This window comes from Myotis davidii, unplaced genomic scaffold, assembly GCF_000327345.1.
Source record: "Myotis davidii unplaced genomic scaffold, ASM32734v1 scaffold122, whole genome shotgun sequence".
Lineage (NCBI taxonomy): Eukaryota > Metazoa > Chordata > Mammalia > Chiroptera > Vespertilionidae > Myotis > Myotis davidii.
The window spans coordinates 829,981-857,645 of record NW_006293234.1 but is presented as its reverse complement, the minus strand read 5'-3'; the positions used below and the strand labels follow the sequence as shown (position 1 = coordinate 857,645).

Sequence of the window (27,665 nt, the reverse complement as noted above, 5' to 3'; positions counted from 1 at the left end):
TTTAACTTCTTACAAGTAATAAAGATTTTTGTCAGCCACGTAGTAGGTATAAAACTTAAACATCTTTTCACAGGGAAAACGAAGTTGAAGAAGTAAAGGAAGAGGGTCCAAAAGAAATGACTTTGGATGAGTGGAAGGCTATTCAAAATAAGGACCGGGCAAAAGTAGAATTTAATATACGAAAACCAAATGAAGGTGCTGATGGTCAGTGGAAGAAGGGATTTGTTCTTCATAAGTCAAAGAGTGAAGAGGTAAAATTAGTTTTATGGTATTGGAAAATTTTTAGGTGTGTCTTGACAATTCAACACATAATTTTTATTTGTAATCTATAAAAAAGAAAAGCTTTGCATAGTGTCATTGGGTTAGGTAGATTGTTCAAAAAGGAAAATAAACTGCATTACCAAATAAACTGCATATTTTAAGAAATTTAGTCCTTCTACTTATTGTTATATTCAATCTGGTAGTCCCCATCCCCAAAAGCTGTTAGTCAATATATATCTTAAAATTACTATATTTCATAAATACAGTCGGTCTTTTCAGAGTTTTAAAAATCATGCCTAAATTCAAGGACTTGTATTAGATTGAAAGGTTGGCATTTTCATGTGGCTTAACCTACAATAAAATGAGTGCCTTTATACAGTATTTAATACTTGAAACTGTCTGCCTATGCCATATTTAATGGTCAGGACTCTTGAATAAATGGTACTACCCTTCTTTATTGAGGAATGATGTAAAGACCAGAAAATTAATTTACAGGTTTCCTTTACTTACAAAACATGGAAACTAATGAGAAAGATATGTTGGTGGCTTTTACTTTGGCATCTTCTGCTTAAGCCTTGGGGAACATTCTTAGAGGAATGTCCCATTGCTACATCCTTTTAGAGCTTGTGTAAGTATGATGTTTTAGTCATAAAGTTAAAATGTTATGAAGGCAACCTGTAATAAAAAGATGCAATAAGATCTTAATACATTTTAATTTCTTTAAAAAATAGTTGTGAAGGAAACTTGGAAACATTTTGAAATGAAACAGGTTGAAGTTTTAAATATTTTTCTAGATTTAGAGGTGTTTTTTAAAAACTGAGTCTATAAAAATAGTATAAATGAGGACATTGTCTTTTAAGTGTCAAGTCATACAGAAAAAAAACAGTTTAGAACATGTGGTTTTTTTTTTCATAGTTCTTTCAGATATAGTTGTATATCTGGGTAAAACAAATAGGATTTCAGATTAAAGAACTTTGAAAATTCTCCTTGGGGAGATTGTCGAACTAATTATTAAACTACTTAGGTTAATATGAGAAAGATTTATTGGGCACCTTTGAGATAATTATTTGTAACTGTTATGAGGTCCTGATAGAACTTTTCTCCAGAACAAAACACATACAAAATTATGATATAATTTTATAGGTGAGTCAATAATATCCTGAATCCTCTTCATGTAATTTATAGACCAGGTTAGGTATCATAGTTTTAAGTATTATTTTTCAGTGTGCTTTTCAGAAATAATTATACAAGGTGATGTATATTATTAGATATTTTTGAAACTATAAAATGTGAAATTGGTTATGAATAACAAACCAATACATTTTCACTATTAAGACACATTCATATGCTTTGCCAATTTATCCTACTAGTTACTCTAAGGTTAGGGATGTGTCCTCAACATTCAGAACTTAATATTGTAGTAAAACCTTTTAGATTGTTGCAGTAGTATATCAACTTAGACTTTTTTTGTTTCTGTGCTCTAGAAAATTGTAAAAGATCCTCTTTAATAGATTGATATTGCTTTGCAATAGCAAACATTTAAAAGTTAGACAGTATATATAATTGACTTTAATTTGCTAGCAATTTTTTGGACTTTTAGGCTTCTTTACAAAGACTTCTATTGCCTTTAGGTTGGTCTGACACTTAATTTGGTATTAGATGATTAAAGGGATGAAAGCATGGATACAAATATAACATTTATTTGTACTTTAAGGGTAGTTATTGACAATTGTAATATTTTTTTTGGTTTTTTTTGCAGACTGGGTCATGTAGCTTATTACAAAAATACAAAGGATCTGGATTTCACACAAACATGACGTTTTTATTTTTAAGATGGTTCCTTTAATATGTTTAAGGCGTAGTTTGACTTGGGTGCAGCTTTTCAAGATTCCCTTACGTAAAGTTGTGATTCTCTTGAATCTGTAGCTCTCCTGTTTATATGAAAGAACATATGAAAGTGTATGAATGAAAGTCTGTACACAGTTTCTTAACCTGTGGTTGGAAGAATATAAAGTTTTCTTTAGAACTTATAGATTTAGTATTATCAATAATAGAAGCCTTACATGCTATCCATGTCTTTATCGGGGGTTCCTTGATGGGAATCCTAATCTGAAGGCATATTTTAAATGTACTGGTAAAGATTATGATTCATTGGGTTTGAGATGAGGCCCAGTCACTTGAGTGGTTGTGATTAGATACCTCTAATTAAGATTTGCCAATATCACCTGTAATTTTTTTAAGTAATACTTTTATTGAATTCAGAGAGGGAGATAGAGATAGAAACATCAGCGATGAGAGACAATCATTAATCGGCTGCCTCCTCCACGGGGGATCAAGCCTGCAACCTGGGCATGTGCCCTGACTGACCAGGAATGAAAACCTTAACCTCCTGGTTCATAGGTTGATGTTCAACCGCTAGGCCCAGAAGAAAGCTCATTCCGAAATTTGCAGCATTACTTTCCTAGTAATCATCCAGTGGCTTTTACTTAAATTTTCAGGCTCACGCTGAAGATTCGGTTATGGACCATCATTTCCGGAAGCCAGCAAATGATATCACGTCTCAGCTGGAGATCAATTTTGGAGACCTTGGCCGCCCAGGACGTGGTGGCAGGGGAGGACGAGGTGGCCGTGGGCGTGGAGGACGTCCAAACCGAGGCAGCAGGACTGACAAGGTAAGTTTTAAAGATTTATTTTGTTCTTTTAAGTAATTCAAGGACCTCTTTTGGTAAATCACTGCTTAAAGTCCTTTGGGGGACATATTGGAAGGAAAAAAGGTAGACCCTGGCAGGATACTTGATTAGAGTGTTGTTCTAATATGTCAAGGTTTTGGGTTCAGTCCCCAGTCAGGGCATATACAAGTATCAACCAATGAATGCATAAATAAGTAGGACATCGAGTCAGTGTTTATCTGTTTCTCTCCCTCACCATTTGTCCCTCTTCCTCTTCTCTAAAATCAGTAAGTAAATTTTTTTAAAGAAACTACATTTTTGGTTATATATTTTTTAAAGTGTTTAAATGACCAAATAGTGCTGCCAGTAGAATTAAATTACCACACTTTATTGAATACTTAATTAGGTGCTGGTCGTGGTGCTATGCTAGGCATTTTATGTGCTGCGTCATTTGATTCATGTTACTATGTTGACATCCTCATTTTACAGAAGAGGAATTCAGTACAGGGAACCAAGTTAACTCTTGGCCTTTGACAGGGTCTACCTGAAATGCCAACCTATATCCTTTGCCTTCACTGGTTTTTTAGGTCTCAGTTTAACATAACCTTTGTGTCTATTGTTTATTGTGTGAAACTCAGATGATGGTCTAGTGAACACCTTTTGTTTATTTATTTTTTTAACTAGACTGTTACATAAGAGGTGGGATTCATTTTTGTCATGTTCAATGCCTTGCATATAGTGCACTTCACAAAACAAGTTCTTATGAAATATTTTGATATAGGCCCTAGTAATTGATAGATTTGAGCTCTGATCTGTCTGATGTCATAGTTCAAGCTTTTAATGTCTAGGTATTATTAAACTAAATCATTTGAGAAAACCTTTTAGTTAGTTCATTGTCTCTTATTGTCTATCTAGGATACAATCATGATGTCCTCCTGAATTTTTGAACAACTGATACACAAATTGGGGGACCCATTTGCTTGATTGGGTCTGCCAGTGTTTGATTATAGTAGCAATTTAAATATTACAGATTTTATGGTCACCAGTACCAGTGTAGTGATATTTTGTTTCTGTTTCTTCCCCTGATATCAGGTGTTTTTAAAGCCAATGTTATGTATGTGGACCTTTTCAATACTCTTGTTTTGTTTTGTTATTTGTACGTTATAAATAGCATTTGGCAGTTTGGTCCCATTCTAACATTGATGAATGTGCTGCTTAAATAATTGTAATCGGTTTGCGTTCAAATTATTGCCATTATTATTTAGCAAGTGGAGAAAATACAGAAATGCTTAACAAAGTAAGAATTTCCACACATATCCCATGTGAACCCACTTGTATGAGCATTAAAAAAATAAAATAAAAAAAACCCAGGCTGTTACTAGGGAATTTTCCTAGATCTTGATAGAAATTTAGGGCAAGACTCATTGCAAATATTTGTGACCCTAGTCTGATTCATAATTTTGCCTTTAAAAGGTTTGACACATTTGAGTATTTAATTAGTATTTTAACTTCAAGGTATTTTAGAGTTCTTATCTACATGTAGACACTGGCAATTTATTTTCAGGGTTTGAGCATTATTAATTTTGGTTTGTTTCTTTTTCAGTCAAGTGCTTCTGCTCCTGATGTAGATGACCCAGAGGCATTCCCAGCTCTGGCTTAACTGGATGCCATAAGATAACCCTGGTTCCTTTGTGGACCCTACTTCTCTGAGGTTTTGCATGCTTAAGGATCCCAACCGTCTAAGAAATTAAAAAAAAAAAAAAAAAAGACTGTCATTCATACCATTCACACCTACAGACTGAATTTTATCTGTTTTGAAAATGAACTTCTCTCGCTACACAGAAGTAACAAATATGGTAGTCAGTTTTGTATTTAGAAATGTATTGGTAGCAGGGATGTTTTCATAATTTTCAGAGATTATGCATTACTTCATGGATATTTTGTATTGCTGCTTGCAAATATGCGTTTCCAAACTTGAAATATAGGTGTGAACATGTGTACCAGTTTAAAGCTTTCACTTCATTTGTGTTTTTTAATTAAGGATTTAGATGTTCCTCCAGTTACAGACCGGTTTTAAATATTGGACATAATATCCGTTTTAGTACCTGCTTTGCATTTACACATATTGTCAACTGGGACATGTAAACTCTGATTGTCAAAATTTATGCTATGTGGAATACTAATGACTTTACGTATTTTAACTTAGTTTTAATATTTTTATTTCTGGGGAAAATCCTTTTTCACTTCTCATGATAGCTGTTATATGCTATATCTTTATATACAGAAATATCAGACTTGAACAAATTCAAAGCACATTGGTTTATTAATCCTCGCTCCTGCATAGTTCATTAAGTTCAATTTATAATTGATTGACAATTTCAACTATATTTAAAAGTGTGTGACTTTCCCATTTCAAAAACCAAACTAGACACCTTACAGTCTAATAGAAAGTTGTTTAAACTACTTATTGTTGAAAAACACATCCTGTCAGGTGAAATAGTTTTTTGGGTGTTGGGCTTTTCACCCTCCAACAGGGTGGGTATAACAAAGTTGACTTGGTTAATTCATAAACTGCTTCTGGCCACTCGATATGATTTGTTTGTGAAAGGTTCCAAATCAAAAATATATACCCATAATCAATGATCCTTTATCCCTTCCCTTCTAAAGAAACCAAAGGGCCTGGTTAGTATGGTAAGATGTGGGAGTGTGTTACTTTTTGGAATTTGGAAAGCAGACAGCTTTACTTTCTAAGGTTGGAACAGCAGCACCACCCATGAAATATAAGCCAAAAATCTTATTGATGCCTAATTTCCTACATTGCTGTTAGCTTTGGTCTTAAGTTGATAAATGACTGTTCCACAGAAAATATCTTTTACCTCTTCCTATATTAGAAAAGTAGGTTAATAATGGATTACTGAATGGGAGTGTCAACGCACTTAGTAAACATGTAGAGAATGATCAATAAACAGGTTTTCTAGGATTTTTAAAAAATCTGCCATATTTATTTTTAAGCAGAAAAGGAATTTTATTTAGCTTTAAAAAATTTTTGTCACTCATTTTCAGTAATTTTCTACCTATGTGTAGTAATGTCCAGTTTTTAAAATATTGAAAATCTTAAAGTCATAAAATGTCTGTTGTTTGCTGATTAGCTCTCCCATATACTTCCAAAAGAGATGTACAGTATAAAACTTATTCATTTGAGTTAGATTTATTAACCTAGTTACTTACTAGTTTGACATCTTATTAGGAAGGAGGTAATTGGTTTTTAATGATGAATAACTTGTGCTGATGATTTGAATCTTATGCAGAGTGTGTTCTGTACTGGTGCTAATGTCTAATATAATTTTATATTTACCAACATAACTGCTACCCAGAGGCAAGTGTTAAATTAGTCCATATGGACTCTTGATCCCTCCTAAGTTAGTGTGTTTGGACTTTTCATCTTAACTCATTTCTGGACTTGCAACCTGCTTATAAACCTCTTGATTTCTAGCGACATAAAGAAAACACCTGCTATTAAACACTTCACAAGTTCCACTCTGTCAGCCATTGCTGGCATTTTGTCAGTAGAAAATACACAGCAATATCTGATATGTTGCAAGCTTTCACAATAGCCTGAACTTTAAAAAGTTAGTCCATTAGTTGTATCTGATGGATGTAAATTTGCCTCCTAGTTCACTTTGTGTCAAGCTAAAACTGTGAACCTAACTTTCTTTTATTGGTGGGTAATGACCATTTCTCTTAGCATATCACATTTTGAATGCAGAGGTTAGTTATACTGAGCACCACTGTTTTTTGAAGGGAGTATTAAGCCGGATATCTATAATAATAAAAGCATAATATGCTAATTAGTCTGGACGACCTTCCGGATTAAGCCACGGTGCTGTGGGGCCAAGGCGGGGCCAAGGCAGAGGCAGAGGCAGCGGCTGTGGCTGTAGGGTCCGAGCCCCTTGCACGAATTTCGTGCATCAGGCCTCTAGTAATACTATAAAGAAATCCCTTGATACAGATCCATAAATAACAATTGTGGCTGATTGAATGTTTTAGTGAACTTTTATGGATCCTTTTAATTGGAAGTAATGCCAGAATTTATTTCTTAAGATATTTTCAGTTTGCATTGAAATGATTGGAATATGATTTCTTTTTTAGTTTAAATACTGTTTTGAGACCTGTGTGGAGTTATGAAAGATTTTTAAATGTGTCACTAGGTATTATATAGATAGTTAACTTTACTCACTTTTAAAAGTGGAAGCAGGACATACACATCATCTCCAGGGTTTAAATATATTTGGGGCTTATTTTTTGGTATGGGTTTGGAGGGAGTATATTAAGTAATCATTCTGAATGTGTTATTTTTCTAATCGCTAGTGATGATTGCACTGAAATAGAAAAAATCTTCTATCTTAGGGAGTTGCATATGAAGTCTAAATATTATATATTGGACTTCAAAAATAATCTTTAAGAGCACTAGCTTTGTGTTGAAGGAACAAACGAATATTAAAGGTTAAAAAAAATTAAGGAGAAATGTGAAACTGCTAGAACCTGATACTATGGACATCTATCCCAACAGTTAAGTAACTGGTATAACAAATCCTTGGCTCTCAGGTGCATGTAATTCTATTTTTTAAAGTAAATAGAGCGGTGGTTCTCAACCTTGGCTGCATATTAGAATTACCTAGGAATCTTTTTGAAATCCTGATTTCTGGGCCTCATCCTCCGGAAATTCTGTTTCTTTGTTACTAATGTTGTGACCCCACCCCACAACAAAGAAACAATTTCCGGAGGATGAGGACCAGAAATCAGGATTTTAAAAAGATTCCCAGGTGATTCTAATGTGCAGCCAAGGTTGAGAACCACTGAAATAGAGGCTTAGAAAATAGATTCTAACCCAAACATTTGTAATTATGCTGAGATTAACATGTAAATAAGTGTTTATTGGGTCTGAACCTTATAAAAGCCAGATCTCCAAGTTAAGTGGAAAAAGCCTATAAGTTAATTACCGTTATACTTTGCAGAGTAAAGTTCTAGCGACAGTGCAGTAAAATGATCTCTAATCAGGCTTCAGACCAAATTTAACAACATTTGCAAAATTGTCAGGTTTTATAGTTGAGGTATAGATTAAGTGTCAGCTTTCAGAAATTTGGGTTCAATTACTTTTTGCTCAGCCTGGGTTTACCTTGGATATGTTCTCTCCATTTGAGATTCTTACTTGATTTTGAAGTTGTGCAAATAGGAAGTTTATATGAGAAATGATTGGAATAGGTCTGTTTCAGTCTGAGAAGAATATAGTGAAAGGTTGTGTCCTAAAGAATTAGAAATTTTCAGAAAGTAATTAGGGTATAAAGATAAATGATTAAGGCCATCAAGATTTTGGCTACAAAAAAAAGTAGTAGTATGGAAGTGTCATTTAAATAAAGTGCTATATCTTCCTGGGGTCTGCAAATTTTCAGCCTGTGGCTTGTTTTGAAAGGGTTAGAAACAAAACTATTCTACAAAGATGTATGTAGCCCACATAGTTTAAAACATTCTCCGGCCCTTAACAGAAAACGTTTACTGAATCCTGATCTAAGCTATCACTCCTAGGTCAGCGCATATAAGAGTTTTTTTAAATAAAAGTGTTATTTTTAGCTACAAATTAAATCGTCCTACCCTGTGGGAAGTTGTGAAATCAGAAGTATTTTCAAGCAATTTTTTTTTGCCTCTTCTATACTCAGGATAAGGGCCAAAATATCTGGTTGCCACTTAGTAAAGATGATCTTATTTTAAGAAAAGATTGTGGAGTTTGCAACTTAAATATGTTACCCTAAAAGCTGTTAAGGAAAGTATAAATTTGCTATAAAAGTAAGCTTAATGCCATGGTTATAGTTTCATGATTCATGTTTAGTGACAGTTCTTGTCTCTCAGTGCTGAAATCTTTCTATTGTGATTAATTTTTCCATGAGATGAGAATTCTGAATGGGTAAGAAATCATGTCTGTTAACTTCATAGGTTGAGCTAGGACAAGAATGAATGACTTCTGAGGATTACTTTGTTAGGATATTCATTTGGGCAGTTTAGATTTTGTGCCATTGATGACTTCTGTACTGAATAACTGGGAGTCAGTTGTTCACTTCTAAATGGAAGGAAAGAAAAGGTGAGAAATGGCCTATACAAGTTAGAAAATAATTTACCAAATTGTTAGTTTGAGGTATTATGTAGGTACTTAGTGCTTTAAATCAGTAACCTTTGTCCCTTTTGCTGCCCATTTGGGGGAGAGTAGCAGTTCCCGGTGCATTGTATGTTTATTCTAAGCCTTGTGCATTCAAGACAAAAGATAACTGGTGATAACGTTTATGAGAATTCTGATTATGGATTTTTTAACCTATTTAGATAATGGATTCATATCAGGTAATGAGAATTGCTCTGAATAGATCTTGCTGTGGTTTTGATTACTTATAATAGCTGCATTACTGGTATGGAAATGTGAACAGTGAAGGGTTAATATTCAGGATTATGACACCTGTTATTTGGTGAACTGAGTAGGGAAAATGGGAAATAGCTTATCTTTAGGCATTATTATTTATATCACCTAATCGCAGTTATAGCTGATTTAACAGACTTTAGGAACTTTAAAAGACCTCTAATTGGAAGAAATAGCATTTTTATCTATCTAGAATGATGGTTCTATATAAAGTGATCCAGCTGAACTTGGTTCTTGACATTTGACTGCATAGAATTTTGTCAAATTGCATTAAATTTTTTTATTAGCTAAATGTCAAGAACTTGAGGAACTTTGCATGTTGGAATTCCTTGTTTCACGCCTTGGATGTAATAATCCATGGTGAAATGTTGCTTTGTTTGGCAACCAACCACACTCTGACAATAATAGGCCAGCACATTTAGACATTTTGTGCTTAGACTGCCAGGGGCTGTTTTGGAAATTGATGACTTAAACACATCAGAGAAGTTGGTAGATTCCTCTCTACCCCTTCCAATTTTATGCCTGAAAATGTTTAGGATTTAATAATTGGTGAATTGAACTAAACACCGGCAGATAACTTTTCAAAGATAGTTGGTTTGTCTTCTCCCTGGAAATTCTGAATTTCCAATGAAGCTTCCACTGTTTTTTTTTCTCAGTAAAAAAGGAAGAACCTTTCTTACAAACTACAAATAATTTGGTTTCGACTTGGTCTTGTGTACACAAACCTTACATGTACAAGGCTTCACTTAGGTGCTATAGTTTAGGAGTGTCTGAGGAGTGCTTGGGAAGACTGGATTGGATAAAGCTACTTTTAGGACATGTTCATTGGTCACTAGCATAGGAGAAAAATCACATACCTAGCAGGTATAGTGTGTACTACAGACCACTGTATTTTGTTCATTATAGTGTTCTTTGAAGATTGAGTGGCACTTTGTCACTTTCTCGACAAAATCCAGTATATCAGTTTTTAACAATTGGACTGACCTCCCTGCCTTTTGCCAAAAAGTAGAATTGGAAGTCATGCTGACTGAAGCAGAGAAGTGGTTTGGAGGCTGTGTAATGAATGCTAAGTGAAAATACTTGGCATGTGAGAAATAAATTCTCTTCAGGAAAAATTGGTAATGTTTATCATGAACAAAAAACAAACCTGTACTGTTGATTGAGGAACATAACTAGCACCTCCAAATTATAGGAGAGCATTAATGTGCACACACCCCTTTTTTCCAACATCATCACTTTTGCTACTAAGTTATTACACTTTAAAGTGGGTGTTTTAAAAAACTCAATTGCATTGAAAGCTACCCTGCCATAGACAGGAGAGGGTAAACTGAAGGAAGTGTGTATAGGAATGCAAAGGAATCTTGTGGAGCTGTAGCATAAGTATGAGAAGAACCACAGGAGAGATGTTATTTTCTACAGTGTTGAGAAAAGAAGGCAAATGGTCTTTTACTCCCTTTCTGTTGGAATAAAGTGAGATTTTTGTTTCTAAATGAGATCCTGCAGTGTCCTGTTTTCACCCTGAGGGATTTTTTGACTGGTGAAGGCTGGGTATGGGGGCCTTTTGGACTTGGTACAGCACAAGAAACTATCCTCGGGTTCACACAAGCCACATTCTCACCTACTCTGCAGGGAGATGTGTAAGCCATTTTAGCAAGTGAATTGTGATTTTCTTTAGTAAAGGAACAAATTTTAATGTTTTTGCAGCTTTTGAATATAGTGAAAATTTCTTGTTTGTGGGTGGGCCTGCCTGTCCAGTGGTAATTTAGGGCCTTTCAATACAGCTTATTCTCTGTGAGAATCTTATAACACCTTTTACAGTATTTCCCTGGCTCCTATTACCTATAGGTAGTAAAATGTCTGAAATTGGCAAGGGAGAAAAAGCTATTTTGAACCTTGCCTACATTCTCTTGCCTAGACAAGGCCAGGGTTTTATGGAATACCTTAAAGTTGTGGAATTTGAAAAATGGCCCCAATTGACTTAAAGGGACCCCATTGTAGCACATAATGCGTTTGTATATTTCCTAGAGATGTTACTGAAATTTAAGCAGAACCTACTTAACCACTTGTACGTAAATGACCACTAACAACATGTGCAGCCAGTTACCATAGCGTAAAGGACAGGCATTTATGTTTTAATACCAGCAACAAAATTGAGTTATATAGTCCCTAATTCCTTTTTGCTTAGGAAATAATAGCCTTCATGTTGGGGAAAAAAGCAGTAGACAAATCCAATGGGGTTATAGCTATTATAACTAAAGAGCACAATTTCTCTGGTTACTTTTCTACTTAAAAGGCTTAATGATATTTATAGCTTGAAATTTCCATTTATAGTTTTCTTAATATAAATGGATTTTCTTGGGAGTGTTCTCTCCTTTCTTTGCCTACCTATGCCTTGTAGGATTTAGATTAGCTGGGTAGATAAATTAACAAATTCAGGAGTACCAGGTTTGTCAACTTAAAAAATTTACCTGTGTGGTTTTGTTTGTTTTTAAGGTAGATTTCTTAGGAACCAAGAGTGATCTAGGACTTTGGAAGTATGGAAATGCCAGGTTTTGGTTATTTAGTAAAAACAGCTCCAAAGATGGCATCAGTTTTAACCCCAATTGATGTTAAGTTTGTAGAGCAGTCATTTGCATAGGAAGAACTGTATAGCCGAAAGTTATGCCCTGAAACTAGACTGTCCTGTATTGGGTACTAGTGTGACTTTCGCTAATTGTATTTCAGTTTCTTTTTCTGTATAGTGGTCTACCTTAAACCAGCCATGGTGAGAACTGAGTTACATATCTTAAAAACAGCATGTACTGAATATGATCCTCACTATCCATGGTTCCAGTTCCACAACTGAGGATTAAAAGTATTCCCAAAAAAATACATTGTTGCTGACATTGTACAAGGGACTTGAGCATTCAACAATGTTGGTATCTGAACAGGGGTGGTCCTGAACCAAACCACAGAGGATACCAAGGAACGAATATACTGTGTTATGTGTTGAGTGGGAATTTGGCAATATTTGGCTTGTTATATAAACTTTGTATTTCAAAGATGCATTGCTTCAGTTATTACCTTAACGTCCCCAACCTCCACTCACCTAGGGTGTCATAATGAATTTTCTACCAACTGACAGGCGAGCTAAAGGTCAGTGAAGGTGTCAGGTGGAGGATGAAAGAGATACGGATCATAAAGAAAATGGTTGGTAGTGTCTTGACCCCTTGTGTCAGGTCTTTGGGGGAAAGATTGGTTATATTTAGTTGACTTATCCAATTATCAGAGTAAGGAGTATTTAATGAAAAGAATGCAGAAGTGTGATTTAAAAACCTATGGCTAGAAACCACTATTACCATTTTTGTGTATATTTCAAAAACTTTTGCACTGATTTATAAAGATGATGTGATCATTCTGTTCATTTTTTTTGTAGCTGACCATTTCTATGTCAAATATTGTTACACTTTTTGAAAGATTGCATAGTATGCTTTTCAATTCTAAGATCCATTCCAATTTCAGGCATTTCAGAGGGTTAGGGGCTCGTGCACCATAGAAATTGAGGCATTTTAGTTTAGTTAGCATTTTTTCTTATTCAGAGCATAATGAAATAAGGGTAATGGTTTTGTATAGATGATTTAGCCAAGTTCCTACTAACAGGCCCTTCTGGTTTAATCAATGCTGTGATAAGTCTTATTCAATTTGTTATTGATAAAATCTGTTCTTTAGTCTACATTTGTAGGAGTGGAGTTGTGTATTCAAATTTTAAAAAATATTGCCCAGCCTGGCCTTTGTGTCTGGTTAAACATCGACCGATAAACCAGGAGGTCAGGGCACATGCCTGGGTTGCAGGCTCAATCCCCAGTAGGGGGTGTGCAAGAAGCAGCCAATTGATTTTCATTGATATTTTTCTCCCCTCTCCCTGTCTCTGAAATGAATAAAAGCATTAAAAAAAATACTGCCCCGCCTCCAGAAAGAAGCTAGCTAGCATACCTGGTTACAAACACCCAGTTTCTGGTTATTCCTTACATTTTGCTAATTTGGTAAGTGAAAAGTGGTGTTCAATTTTCATTTATTTGATTGCAGGTAATTGTTTTCTTAATGCTTGTTGAGCATTTAATGTTTTCTGTTTCTTAATCTATTTTCTTTGAAGTATTATCTTTTTTCAAAATGATCTGTAAGAATGTGTTATTTTTGGCACATGTTGCAAATATTCTTTTCTAACTTGGTGTGTGGGGATTTTGCAAATTTTTAATTGGAAATTTATTCCAGAATAGGCTGATGTAAAGATATGACTTGTTTCTTTAGTTGTCCATTAGCCAATTGATTGAATTATCTTTTTGGGGGGTGGAGGGGAGGAGAGAAGAGACCTTTCTAGAGCAGGGGTGGGGAACCTTTTTCTGCCAAGGGCTATTTGGATATTTATAACATCGTTTGGAGGCCAAGCAAAATTATCAACTTAAAGATTGACCTGCTATATTCGGTCAAACAATTAAATTACCCTTAATGCCTGGGTAGGGCCAGACCAAATGATTTCCTGGGCCTTATACAGCCCATGGGGCTGGACATTCTCCACTCCTGTTCTAGAGAGTAGTTTGAGGATTCACCTATCCTAAAGCTTGGGTAATGTGAACACCCATGAGTCCTGTACGTTAGAAAGAGAAAAGCAGGGCTCCTACACGATAAGTGTGTCATGTGAAGGGAGAAATTTCAGAAAAACCAAGAATCAAACGGATTCGCCGGAATAGAATGCCTAGCTTGGCATCCTTTCACTGGCCTCGGGCATTGGCGAGTTGCAGCTGTAGGCTATTAATGGAAACTGGGAAATTGGGACAGGGTGGAGGGGGAAAGACAGTAAAAGAAAAGAACTAGATAGCACTAGTTTGTTTAAGACAAGTCCAGGAAATAGAATCTCTGCCTCCTAGGAAAGGCCCCTTTCAAGGAACAATTCAGAGTTGGATTTCTGCACAAGGATTAGTGGTGGAGAGTCAAAGTATCCAGTACGTTTGAACTTGGACTTTATAATATTTCAGTCACAGAAAACAAAGAAATTTAATGTGTTTGAATAGAGCAGAAATTTCTGGATTGGCTTTGGATGTATATTGGGAGTGAGGATTTAAATAATTGCTGATTTTCTTGAGGAATGAAACTGGTTGTTCGGATATTGGTGAGGTCCACCTAGTCCTGGTAAATTAAGCAACCTGACTTGGGATTTTGTGTGGGCAGAAGAGGGGTATGTGAAATTACTTAGTGCAAGGACAGAACAGTGTTACCCATCCTCTGTCATTCATGAGAAGAGGACATTTTCTCTGGCAATGTGAGCAGCCAATGTCTTCCTCAGATATGTTTTTAAATTCTGCTACATGTGTAACAGCAGTACTGCCAGTGGACAGCAGGGCAGAAGGGGGCGTTGGGGATCAACAAATGCAAACTCAGTTGTCCCAATAAAGAGGAAGCACACACAGCTAGACTGGCTGCTGGGACAGAAGGGACACAATGAAAGTGTGGCCGGTGACATCTCTTTATTGATAGCCTATCCTGTACCTGGTATGGTGTTGGAGAAGATTGCATGTTCCCACCTTCAAGTTATTTACAGTCCAGAGGAAGTAGACTATAGGCATCATGCTAGGAGAGCACAGAGGAGACCTCTGCATCCTTAGAAGGAGAAGCCTTTAGGAGTCCGAGAAGTCTCCCTGTTTAATAATTATTTTTACTTTTTTAGGAAAACAAATGACTGCATTATCCCCTGGGGTTTTAAGGGAACAGAAAGGAAGGGGGGGGGGGTCAGGGGGAATGAGGGTGTAAGGAAGACTGGGAGCTAGCTATCTGGGACCAAGTGGAGAAGGACAGAGTGACTTAAGATGGAAAGGTAATCCAAAGAAGATCAAGGATTATAAAACAAGTATTGCAAGAAAGAAAAGTTGGCTTCCGTTGTCAAGAGGTGATAGATTGGCCGCCACCTAAGGAGGTATCCTTGTCTTGGCCCATTGCAGACAAATGAGGCACCACATCCTGGGTGCAAGCAAGCCAGTTATGGAGCTGCTGAGATGCAAGGGACTACACACAGCGGCTAAAGAGAATTGAACAGATGAAAGGAAGGAAAAGCCTGGGAGAAAATATGTTAAGTCTGGAATGGCAAGAGCATGGGTGAAGAGTTAGACATGTCTAACATGAACAAACAGACCAATGTTTGTTACTTCAATTGCTGAGGCTCTGAGGGACACATGCCTCAGTTCCAGTGGGTGGGATGGGGGTAGGAGGTAGGTCCCATGCTTGACAGAGATTTAAGAAAAAAAAGTCTCGGACCTAAAAGTTACTATCAGCAATTGAATTGACCACCAGCTTAACAAATGCCTGCAGTGACTGCATAGAGGCAGTGATGGGTAAGGGGAGGTGACAGGCCAGGGCCACAGATCTAACAGTAAAGTATGGCTCATGTTCCGAATTTGTGCTGAGGAAAAGAATTGTGAGGACCAGTGCAGTTTTCCCCAAAAAGGAAAGCAGGAAAGATGACAGGAGTGTGGCAGCCCACTCCCTTTTAAGACACCTGATGTTCGAGGGGAGGCTGCTTGCTCAGGGTCCTAAGGTGGGTGTACAGTAGCTCTCCACCATCAGGCTGCTCTGGATTCACTGCATGATGAAGGCAAAACAAACCAAACTAGCGAAGCCAGGGGGAAAAATGCATTCTTAGGCCTCCACAAATAAGGACAGTCAGAACCATCTTGGAAATCCTTTTATATTTGTGTTTACCAGGGTCTTTTATGTCAATTGTAAAACTAGGCTGATCTGTTTTGAAGGCTCCCCCTGTATTTCTCACCAATGTGTCCACTATCTGTAGTTGTGCTGAATACAGTAGCCATTAGCCATGTGTGACATAATTAAAATCAAAATTCAGTTCTTCAGTCATATTTGGCACATCCCAAAGAGTCAACAGCCAGTACTGAACAGTGCAGTTAGGCTGGTGAGACATAAGACCTGGTAGGTAGTAGCTGCTTTTTAAACAGTTGTGTGAACAGTCCTCAGGACTATATGCCATTGCCAGTAAGAGCTTTGGTTTCCACTCTGCAGCAAAGCCCAAGGAAGTTGTGGGGACTTAGTCTGGAGTCTGTAGGTCCACGCAGGGAACGATGTAATAATATCAAGCCTCCAGAGAAGGCAAGGTGAAGTATCTGGGTTGCAGCCAACTCGCAGTTCCTGAGATCAACCTGAGCCGGCTTGACTGCCCTCTAGCTGCAACCAGACCTAATGGTAGCACCAGAGGTGATGACAGCGAGCAGAGGGCTGGGTCGATGGGCCTGCTGCGCTGGTTGGGAGCACTTCAACTTTCCAAGTTTCAAGCTTCACTCAAAGCATGAGGGGACCGCACCCCATCTTTAACCGATCCAAAGTCAGCTTCTCGCCACAGGAGAAGGGGAGTGGTTGCAAGGTACTTGAGGGGAACACAGAAAGGGAGATGTGCTGAGGCTCCAGTTCTTCCGGGGGCTCGGTTCCAGGAGCCTCGTGTGCAGGGAGGTAATCTATATTGGAGGGTAAGTAGCCCTCCTGGGTGGGAAGGTAGTCCCCTGGGAGGACCCGCGAGGGGCTTGCTGGGTTTCCTGGCTTTGAGTTGGGGCTCCTGCTCCCCAGCACCTTGTACAGATCCCCTAGCTGCCCTGTCTCTGCCGTGAGAGCTCTTGGAGGTGGTAATCTCGAGGCACTGTACCCTGTTTCCTCAGAGGTATAGTGACCTTGGTCTCCTTTTCCCTTCTCTGGCCAGTTGGCACGAAGGAGCTGTCTGAAGACTGGGGTCACTTGATGCAAGACTTCGCTGATGACCAGGGGCTCGGGTTCTTTCGGAGCGGGCCCGTCTGTCAGGAGCCTCTCCACGGGCAGCTGCACCTCCTGAGATGGGAGGAAGAAACTCAGGGCTATGCTAAGTGAGTAGCCTGGACAACTGACTTCTCCAGGTTCCAAAAGGCCTCGGCCAGCAATACCTAGTCAGCTCAAGGTGGACACCGGGCCCTTGGTGAGGTAAGAAAGCAGTTCATATTGTCAGGGAGGAGGACAGCAGGAGTCCTGGGGTCCTCTCCCCCCCCAGCCAATGAGTGATTCACCGCCCTGCTCCACCGTCAGCCAGACTGTTTCTGGTGAGTCAAACTGCACTCGCTGCTTTTCCTCTGGGATGGAGGCATACTGCGTGCAAAGGAAAGGCTGGGCTTGCCTCTGTCTGGGGGAGGAGGCAGGGAAAACTATAAAAGGGTCAGACCAGAACTGAATCCTGAGAAGCAGAGGATTTTTTCAGATAGGTTGTGAACAAGAGGACTGGTCTATTCTGGAACCTGCTAGCTGTTAACGACAGGCAAACTGAGGCTTCAGAATTAGGAGGAGGTCCCATGGAGGGCTTTTAAGGGATGCTAAGGAGTTTGGGTTTTGATACAACTACTGAAAGGTTTTAGGCAATATCTTTATCAGTTCTACTCTAATGAATGACCCTTCTAGCATAACTTTTGGAAGAAATTTTCATTCTTTTCCCCCCTGTAACTAACTTTCTCTTGCTTACCTTCTCAACAGCACATTGGTTACCAACTCTTCAATGTCCTGTCTCTCCTTTCCAAACTTGCTGCTGATCCCTGATTCCAAGTCCCAGCACTTTATTAGCATCTATTGTAAGGGGCTTCACTGGGCTCTCCTTGCCTCCTGGAAACCACCTTCACGCTGACTGATCAAGCAAAGCTCCGAAGCCTTTCAGGGCTTGGACTTCCATATGCAGTAAAGCTCCCAGCCCTGACCTTACCCATCAGATTCCTTCCTCCACTTCCCCATGTTTTTGTTCAGAAATTACTCCAGGCACACCATCCTACTCTTATTAAACACAGTTTTTTTCTCTCTCTATGCCACACTTTTGCTTCCACTGCCAGCCTCTAACGGCTTCCGTTTATGGTACCATCCCCTGCTTGACACCTTCCTCTTTCTGTTTTCTTTTTTCAGATGTTTTTATTGATTTCAGAGAGGAAGGGATAGGGAGAGAGGGATGGAAACATCAATGATGAGAGAGAATCCCTGATCAGCTGCCTCCTGCACACTCCCGACCAGGGATCGAGTCCGCAACCAGGAAATGAACCGTGACCTGCTGGTTCATAGGTTGATGCTCAACCACAGAACCACACCAGCCAGGTACCTTCCCCTTTCTTGAAGCCCCTAATGACGGCTGCCTCCACTGAACTACAGTAGGGAAGCAAGCTCCTGTTAGGTTATTGGCACATGGTGCTTTATAATGTCACTCTTTAGAAACATGTCTGAGCATGTCAAAGCCATTTGTAAACAGGGACCATGTCTTAAGGGAGGCTTAAGGTGATAAAAGATAGCCTTGGGACAGGGCAAACCGTCAGGACTAGTCCCAAGTCTTGACACCTTCCGCTTGGGAAAACAAGCTCTGTGGCCTTTGATCCCCTCATCTGTCAGATGTCAAGAGTGATTTGGTCTGGATTGGCTCTGATGTCCCTTGCCTTGCCTGGAGCATGAAAAGTTTCTAAAAAGTGAATGATGGTGCTGTCTCAGGACAGACTTCTGCCAAGGCCCACAAGCCGGAGGGTATGTGTGTGTTTCTATTTTCTGGATCCCTGCCCACAGTGGTGCTGGTGTGTGGGTGTGGCTTGGAACATGGCTGGTGGCTCAGGGTGTGGAAATGGCTCCTATCACAAGGTGAGGCGTTCACCTGCCTTCCTAAAAGCTTGGGCAGTGCTGATAGAGCTGTTTCTTTGATAAAGCAGGCCCTGTGGCGGACAGTCCTGGGGCAGGGCCGTCTAGACCACCATTAGCTCATGTGCCTCATGGACACTATTTTAAGATTTTACAAGCTCAAAATGGATTAGCATTCCAGTGATCCCCTTTATGGTTTGGCTTTTTCCTCCAGAGCTTTAAGACACATGTTTTTTTAGCCACATGTTAAGAAATGGTAGGGGCACAAAGGGCCTGAGAACAGAAAATGTTTTGTTGGAGTTGTAAGACTATTGTAGTTCTGACATCTGCCAAATCTGCCAAATGTCAGAGTGATCTGGTCTGGATTTGGTCTGTCACCAGGAGAGCAGTTTGGGTCTTTAAAGCCAGACTACTCACTTCAGAGGTCAAGTGACACAGGGCTCTGAGGCTGTCTCAAGGCCTTCATTACAGATGCCATGTCCAAGTTAAATTTTTACAGTTTTCTAATTTACCAGTTATTTTTACAAAAGATATATAGTTTTGTAAGAAATTTTAAAAATTCAAAGCAAATTTATGATGAAAGTTAAGTCACCCTCATATCTCCAACCCTTTCCCCAAAGGCCACTCCAGTTATCAATTTTACATGTAGGCTTCCAGAAATATCTGTGAGCGTGTAGAGGGCTGTGTGTATAAAATCTCTCTCCTTTTTATGCAAATAAAAACCCACTTTAGAAACTGTTGCAAACTTTTTTTTTTTACTTTTAAATATCTTAGAGATTTCTAGACACATATCTTTTTAAAAAAAATAACTGTATAATATCCTGCTGTATGAATATACTCAAAATATTCAACCTGTCCTCCTAGTGGCAGCTTACATTATGCCCAATTTTGGGCTTCTATTTATAGTGCTCTAATGAACATATTTATACTATATGACTTTGGGTATGTGTGTGGCAATTTCTGTAAACCTTTTTCCGTGTTATTTTCTCTAACCCTTTGTGTGTCTTTCTTAGCATTTCTTGTAGGCTTTTTATGGGCTCTTGTCATACCCACACCTCCAAAGCTACCAGCTCGGAAGCCAGGTGTCGGTGACTGACTGGAGCTGCTTCCCACCATGCTATTTCAGGCTTTTAGGAGATGAGACAGTGGTATCTCAGCATTGGAAGAAAGTGATCTTAAAGCTAAGCTGGTTCAACTCCTAGTCCTTGAATCCCCTCTAATGCTGGCAGCGGCGTCCTTACAGAGTGCATTCCACAGGTCATCACAGTATTGCCACTAAGTGAGGGCCTCTCAATCTGTTCAGCTCCGAGGCGCTGACTTTGAGAAAGACCCCTCATACCCAGTGCTTAAAGATCTTTCAGAAGGAATGGTATAGTGGTGGATGGCACATCCCGCTCTTATGTGGATTTGGGATCCACCATTTACTAGCTGACTAACATTGGGCAGGTTACTTAGTCCTCTGTGCCTCAGTTTCCTCATCTAAGAAATGAGGATAATAGCACACCTTCATAAAGCTATTGTATGGATTAGATGTTACCACATGAAAAATGTTTTTTCAAAGTGCCTGGTATATGTAAAGTAACATATATGTGTATATAAACAATACACTTATATACCCTATAATTATATATCATGCAGATGATATGTAATATATGAAAAATATATACATAAAATTTAAAAGTATACATAAGCTACTGCTATTATTACTGTTCTTGCTATGATAACTTAACAGTGATAAAACCCCTAAACAGGCAGAAGGGACATCAAGTATGAGTCTTCCTGGGAAGAAAGTGAATGATCGATCTTTGTTTTGTTTAAACCATGTGCTTTACATTAAGAATAATCTTTACTTTTCTTAATCCTCATAACAGTATACATGGGAGATACTATCAATTCCTACAGAGGGTAAAATTAGGGCTCAGATGTTAGGCAAGTTGCCCAACGGTTATCCACATAGTAAGGGGCAGAGGAGGGGTTTGCATCCCAGCCTTATCTCAAAGGCACTAAACTGCAGGGACTGAAATCCTATTGGGGCAGACATGGCTCAGACCAGCCCTTTCCCTAAGCAGTCGCTTGTACCACTGGCTTCTGGCCTGAGGAAGGGTGTGGTTAATAGAATACACTGGGTATTTGAAGAGAAGAATCTTGGAGGAGAAGGGCTATAAGGTGTGGAGAATATTTGCATACCGTTTTCCTCCCCTCTGCTTTCCATAAATGCACAGTCTTGCTCCATATTCAGATGTCTTAAGCTTCCAGACCTTCCACCAGAGATGGACCATCTGGCCCACTGTGAGCTGTTCTCACCTCCTCAGACTGCACAGCAGCGCCTCCCTTTGCTTCCTCTCTCATCTGCCAGCTGAGCAATCTCTCCCCTAAAACCCTTTCCATACACAGTGGGATGACTTACTGGCTTCCTGCTAAAACCAAAATAGTCTGGGTTCTATCTGTTCTATGCTCAGACGGGGCTGGGAACAAACATCATGGTAAAGCTTCAAATATCAAATTCGAATGAGTCAGTGTCAGGCTAGGGGTAAGCAAATTTAAAAATACTTGCTTTTTAAATTTCTTTAAAAGTAAGTTAAGGTGAAGGAGGGGAACATAGGCATAGAGAGGACTGAAAAGCGATGAGTCTGAGTCGAGGTCATAACCTTCAGAAAACTCCCGTCAGGGCAGTAACGACTCAGATGGTAATCTAGTGTGAATGACTTCAGTTTATTCATGGGTTCTAAGTACCCAGGTTTCCTCCTAACTACAATGGGTAACTTAGATATGCTCATGTTTGGAACCCCATCAACTGACCACTGAGGCTTTACACCTTACCTCCATAATGAGATAGTTCTTGGCCCAAGTGCTGTTCGCTGGGTCTGGAATTTCTCTGTTACACCACTGAGGTCTGAGGGCTGACAGGAGAACAAATACCCTATAGATATAGAAAACACTGGCATCAGGTTAAGTGAGTATATGTGACATGGAAGCACGGGTTCTTAGCACAGTGATTTCAGTACAGGGGTATGCAAATAAGTGAAATATAAACACTGAAGGAGAAAGATGATGCATCATCCAAGGATGGACTAGTTTTTTGTGAAGTTTGGATAGGTGATAGTCACAATGCAGTCACATGGGGTTTGCTAAATAAATGATGGCACTTTTGCTCAGTGTAATGTTTAGCTGTCACTATGCAGCCATGCACTTATTCAACAAACATTCCCTAAGGTATGACCAGCACAGTGCAGGGGTAGGACAGCAAACAAGAAGGCATGGTCCCTACTCTTGGGAGTTTTCTAATCGTGTAACTACAATGTTTATAAAGAGTTTGTAATGACAAGTAAATTATGCTAAAAGTAAGAAAACAAACAGGATACTAATGATATAAATAACCTAAACATAGACCATGCAAAAAAATGCCAAGAAAAATACTGTAGAGAAACATTCAAACTGTTAAAAGAGTACTTGTGTTTGGTGATCAGAGGAAATATGGGTCTTTTTTTCTACATCTCTAGGTTTTTAAAAAAATTTTTAAATGACTTTATATCACCTTTATGATGTAGGAGGGAAAAATCCTTTAAATTGTTTCTTATAAATGCATATGGTTAAATATTTTAACTATATTTTTAAAAATTCAAGACCAATATGAAACATCTTTAAAACCTTAAGCTTTGATGTTTAATAAGAATGGTGAGCTCTGGGATGTGTTTAGCCCTTTGAAACAAAAGATGTGGCCATGTGATTAGTTTTCTCCAAAAAAATGTGAGCAGAGGTACCTGTGACCTAGGATAGATCATGCAGATGAGGACAGTGCCAAAGGGTGGTCAGCCAATAAGATGGAATAAAACTGGGTCCCTAAATGACTGTGTGGAGCAGGGCTGCCAACCAACCTGGATCACTTATCTCTTATATGGGAGAGAAATAAACTATTTTATTAAAGCCACTTCATTTTGGGCCTTCCTCCCTCCCTCCCTCCCTTCCTTCCTTCCTTCCTTCTTTCCCTCCCTCCCTCTCTCTCTCCCTTCTTCCTTCCTTCTTTTTTTAAACAGCAGAAGCTTTGCCCCTCACTGATACTATTTCCCTGAAGAGGATACATGTGATCCTAGTTAACTCTTTTTTAGTTAAACTTTTTCAAAATCTACCTTGCTTTGAAGTACCTATCACATACAGGGTTTAAATAAATGTAAAGCCTTTCAGACAAGTTCAATAGCTGGCAGAATGACTTTGAACTAGTTTTATTTTTACCTCTTCTCTTACGTTATACAACATCTGAAGAAAACTTTGTATTGAGTAACTACCTCCTTAAAAATTCTTTCAATAAAATAATATGTTTAAAGAAATTTTAGAAAGTATAGCTAAATAAAAGAACTAAAACCACCTAATGTGATTTTATCCCCTGATATAACTACCATTAATATTTTGGTGTATATTTTTGGGGCAGAGAGTGTTAGTTGCTGCCCAATACTTGTTTTCCTCTCTGCCTTAGGAAGAACACCTTAATGTATTGGGACAACCATGAGCCCAGCTGTAAGGCCACAATTCTAAACCTCCCTGCCTCACCAAGTTCTGGCCAATGAAATCTAACCAAAAGTATCCCGTGTGACTTTTTCATGTAAAGTCTTCTGAAAAGGAAAGTGTAGGCACCTTCTTTTTCCCTGTAGTTGTAGAAAGCAGGCATGATGGCTATCATTCCTGCAGCCATTGGACCATGAGGTGAAATGGATGGAAGCCAGTGTCAGGATAATGGAGCAGAAAGATGCATTGGAGCTATTCACCAACCCTTGACCTGAGTTTACTTCCCTTACCTGGGTGAGAAGCTGTTAGCTAGTTTGTCATATTATTTTGGATTTTTATCTTATATACAACCAAATTTAATGATAACTGATAATATTTTGTGTGTATGTATGTACTATGCTTTTAAAAAATGGAAGTACATCTTTTGCAAGCTTCTTTTAGAATACAGCAAATATTCATGATTTCATTTTCTTCTACATCTTTAATGGACACATAATATTGCTAGATAGCATGAGATATATCATGATTTCATTAATCCCATGTCATTGGGTCTTTATGTTTCAAATTATTTTCCTTTTATGAACAATACTTTAGCATACCCTTATGATATACTTAGAATAAATTTCTAGTTAGAAATTGCTAGGTCAGTGATAGAACATTTTTTAAAATTTAATATATATTGCCAATCCAAAAAGAAATAAATTTACTCTGCCATCAGCAATGTATGAGAGTGTCCATTTCTTGGACTCATAGCAATGATAACAATTATCATTTAAAAAGACAGTTACCAAAACTGGCAGGTGTACCCAACTCACTTTTGCCGGAAGTAACGCATTGAGAAAATGCCCACCATGATGATAGCAGTGCAAATGCTCGGTGCCACAAATGTGCTCCAATTGGCTTTACCTGAAAAGATAGCAAACCCTGTGATTGAGTTATCTTCAGTGAACATTTTAAAATACTCTCTATAGTGTGAAACTCGGCCCTACCATAACTCCTGAGTAGCTGGGCGCAGGAATAGGCCGAGTCATTTTATTCATTCATTTAAGTCACAGCAGTTCTCAACCTGTGGGTCGAGATCCCTTTGGCGGTTGAACGACCCTTTCACAGGGGTCGCCTAAGACCATCCTGCATATCAGATATTTACATTACGATTCATAACAGTAGCAACATTACAGTTATGAAGTAGCAACAAAAATAATTTTATGGTTGGGTCACAACATGAGAAACTGTATTTAAAGGGCCAGAAGGTTGAAACAGCTTAGCACTTCCAGGGGACTAAGGTTGTCTGGTCCTGCTTTGGAGTATAAGTGTAAGGCAGAGGATGAAGCTAGATGAGTGAGTAGGACCAAGTCATGCAGGTCCTGGTAACAGAGCAGTTTGAATCCTAGCTTGAAGCCCTTGGGGAACCACTGATGGGTTTTGACAGCAAGAGGTGGAATGTCAGCACTAGGGGTCTTGTAGAAAGATTCTTCTGATGGAATGAAGGACAGGCTGGGAGGGAGGGCAAGCAGGGGAACCTGCTAGGTTCAGTGAGAGAGGTGTATTACCAGGGCTGAATGGGGGAGTTATCACAGGCAGCCTTGTTACCACCCCATACAACCAGCCCAATCTGACATTTCTTCAGCATCTGCCTTCCTTCCTGGGCAGATGGGACAGTCTGGAGCACCACAAGTAGAATGATGCTGAGCTCTTCATCTAGTTAACTGCTCACAGTTACCTTTCATGGGAGTCACTGGGAGATGAAAAGGTGGGTTTTTAATTTTCCCAGTGGAGAAGTACCTGGCATAGAACAACAAAGTCCTGAATAACCAACTTGATACTCCCTGTCAGAAAGCAAGAACAGTGTGTTTTACTCTTGGGGCAAATGCAAACTACTGCTGCTGGAGAGAACAATGTAACTTCGCTTGTGGAAGCACAGGGTAGCTGGGTCACTTTACATATTCAACCTTAAGGAACTCAAATCTGAGTTTGATTTGTAGTTCTGCCATTTACCACCTCTATGACCTTGGGTAATTTTTCTGTACCTTATATTTGTAAAAGACATCCTAATACCTCATTCCTTTATTCATTTCATATTGAGCGCCTGGTAGTGTGACCAGGTATAATCATGTAAAACAGGCACTTTACATGGTTGTGGTCAAGATTAAATGAGCGAAAGTATGTGTTATGTAGGTTGAATTGTGTTCTCCCACGCCAAATATTCATATGTTGAAGTCCTAATCTCCAGTACCTCAAAAAGTGACCTCGTTTGGAACTAGGGTTGTTGCAGGTGTAATTAGTTAAGATGAGGTCAGACTGCAGTAGGGATGCCTCTAATCCAATATGACAGGCGTCCTTATAAAAAGGGGAAGTTTGAACACAGACACACAAGGAAACCTCAACGTGAAGATGAAGGCAGAGATCCACAAGCCAAGGAATGCCAAAGATTGCCTCCAGACTCCAGGCGAGAGGCATAAAATGGATTCTTTCATAGCCTTCAGAAGAAATGAACTCTGCTGATACCTTGATCTTGGACCTACAGCCTCCAGAAATGTGAGAAAATAAATTTCTGTTGTCTAAGCAACCCCCAATTTATGGTGCTTTGTTACAGGAGCCCCAGCAAACGAATATGGTGTAAAAGCACTTAACACATGACTAGTACATAACTATCTGATATGCAATAGCTGCTATTGCTATTGTTGAGATTATTCTCATTATTCATTAAACAGATATTTAGTGAACAAGTAGTACTAAGTGGTGGGCACCATTCTAGACCTTGAAGATAGAGATAAACAGGTACCAGTCCCTGCCCATTGGATTTGGAGTTTGAATATGGGTCAAATGTAGTACATTATGAGGGAAATAGGAGGTGCATTTGGGAAGACTACCTGGAGGAGGAAACATTTCCACTGAGTTTTGAAGACTGAGTAGACACTGTCTCCAAGCAGACAATAGGTAGGGCAGTCCAGTTACAGGAAACAAGTGCAAAGGTGTAGCAGTAAGAAAGCTATGAGCAACTTAAAGAAAATCTGATAATCTCCATGCCAAAGGCCGAGGGACTGTACACCTGTGTGGGAACCCAGGATGGACTCTCCACCTCTAAGGTTGTTCTTACCTTGCAGACAAAATTCCCTCTCATTTCCTTGGGGGCTTTCGCCAGCTGCTGTCAGAGCTGTCATCCACAGGACATATCTCACTCTGGGCTGCAGACTGTCTATTGGATGTGAATTTCCAGAGACGCTATGGGGAATTTCTGAGAGGAAGATAAAGGGAAGCAAGGCACAGATTAAAGGGAATATTTGAATATGGGCTTTTACTCATTGGTTAATGCTTCATTTAATTTGAAAGAGAAAAGCACATTTCTGTTTTAAAATAGTCTTAATTAGTACTTAACACTTTAGTAGGCCCTACATGCAGTCATTTATGGAGGTCTCACTTTCCAGGATATTAGAAGAAGTAAATATTTTTTCTGGGGCAAAATCTTTTGAAAGAATTCTTATCGTTTTGTTTTTTAAATTATTTAGTTGTAGTTAACTTCTATTTTTTTAAAAATGTTTTTATTGATTTGAGAGAGAGAGAATCATTGATCTGCTGCCTCCTGCATGCCCCCCACTGGGGATGGAGCCTGCAACCAGGAATCAAACCAGTGACCTCAGTGCATGGGACGCCACTCAACCAACTGAGCCATAGTGGTTAACTCCTTTTATGTCCTATAATGTTTCTGGCATTTACCAGGTATATTTGAGAATCTTTGAGAAAGAAATTCAATATACAAATTGTTTTCAATTGACCTTTTAGAAAGCTAAGTTTAGCAATTAATGAAACAGATATTTAAGCAACATTTATTAATTTTGATTTTCCACTCAGTAGGCTTAGTAGGCTTAATATGATGATCTGCTACAATTTGATGTAAAATTTAAAACCTAGAGCAGCGGTATTTAAGATTAGATTTATTTTGGCAGTTTAAGCCTAAATCATCAGTTCCCTATGCTCTCCACACGCCTGCAGATTCTTAGCAGGGAAGATTCTGTTTTTGAGCAATGCACTGAGGCTGTTTGTAGGTAGCCTTCAGTAAACAGGCAGTCAGTCTTCTCCTCCAGCGATCTTCTGGGTGGGATTAGGGTCGGGGGACATAC

The 27,665-nt window shown here is 38.8% G+C and overlaps 2 protein-coding genes and 2 long non-coding RNA genes across 4 annotated transcripts in view; 3 read left to right on the top strand and 1 right to left on the bottom strand.

The window, feature by feature from the left end:
- SERBP1 (SERPINE1 mRNA binding protein 1) overlaps positions 1-4,940 on the top strand; it is a 61,998-nt gene extending 57,058 nt beyond the window's left edge. Inside the window, exons 6-8 of the mRNA XM_006766917.2 lie at positions 74-251; positions 2,760-2,933; positions 4,534-4,940. Of these exons, the coding sequence (XP_006766980.1) occupies positions 74-251; positions 2,760-2,933; positions 4,534-4,590 (409 nt within the window). The 3' untranslated portion in view covers positions 4,591-4,940. The remainder of the gene's footprint in view (positions 1-73; positions 252-2,759; positions 2,934-4,533) is intronic.
- Positions 4,941-6,670: 1,730 nt separating this feature from the next.
- On the top strand, positions 6,671-12,433 carry LOC107183613. Its single transcript, XR_001514398.1, has 2 exons — positions 6,671-7,571; positions 7,754-12,433. It is a non-coding gene; the product is annotated as an uncharacterized LOC107183613 (long non-coding RNA).
- Positions 12,434-14,017: 1,584 nt separating this feature from the next.
- IL12RB2 (interleukin 12 receptor subunit beta 2) overlaps positions 14,018-27,665 on the bottom strand; it is a 63,541-nt gene continuing 49,893 nt past the window's right edge. The window contains exons 12-15 of the mRNA XM_006766905.2: positions 26,645-26,782; positions 24,363-24,453; positions 21,868-21,967; positions 14,018-17,250 (exon numbers count right to left, since the gene is read on the bottom strand). Coding sequence (XP_006766968.1) covers positions 16,714-17,250; positions 21,868-21,967; positions 24,363-24,453; positions 26,645-26,782 — 866 coding nt within the window. The 3' untranslated portion in view covers positions 14,018-16,713. The remainder of the gene's footprint in view (positions 17,251-21,867; positions 21,968-24,362; positions 24,454-26,644; positions 26,783-27,665) is intronic.
- Positions 17,266-18,238, top strand: LOC107183612. Its single transcript, XR_001514397.1, has 2 exons — positions 17,266-17,495; positions 17,920-18,238. It is a non-coding gene; the product is annotated as an uncharacterized LOC107183612 (long non-coding RNA).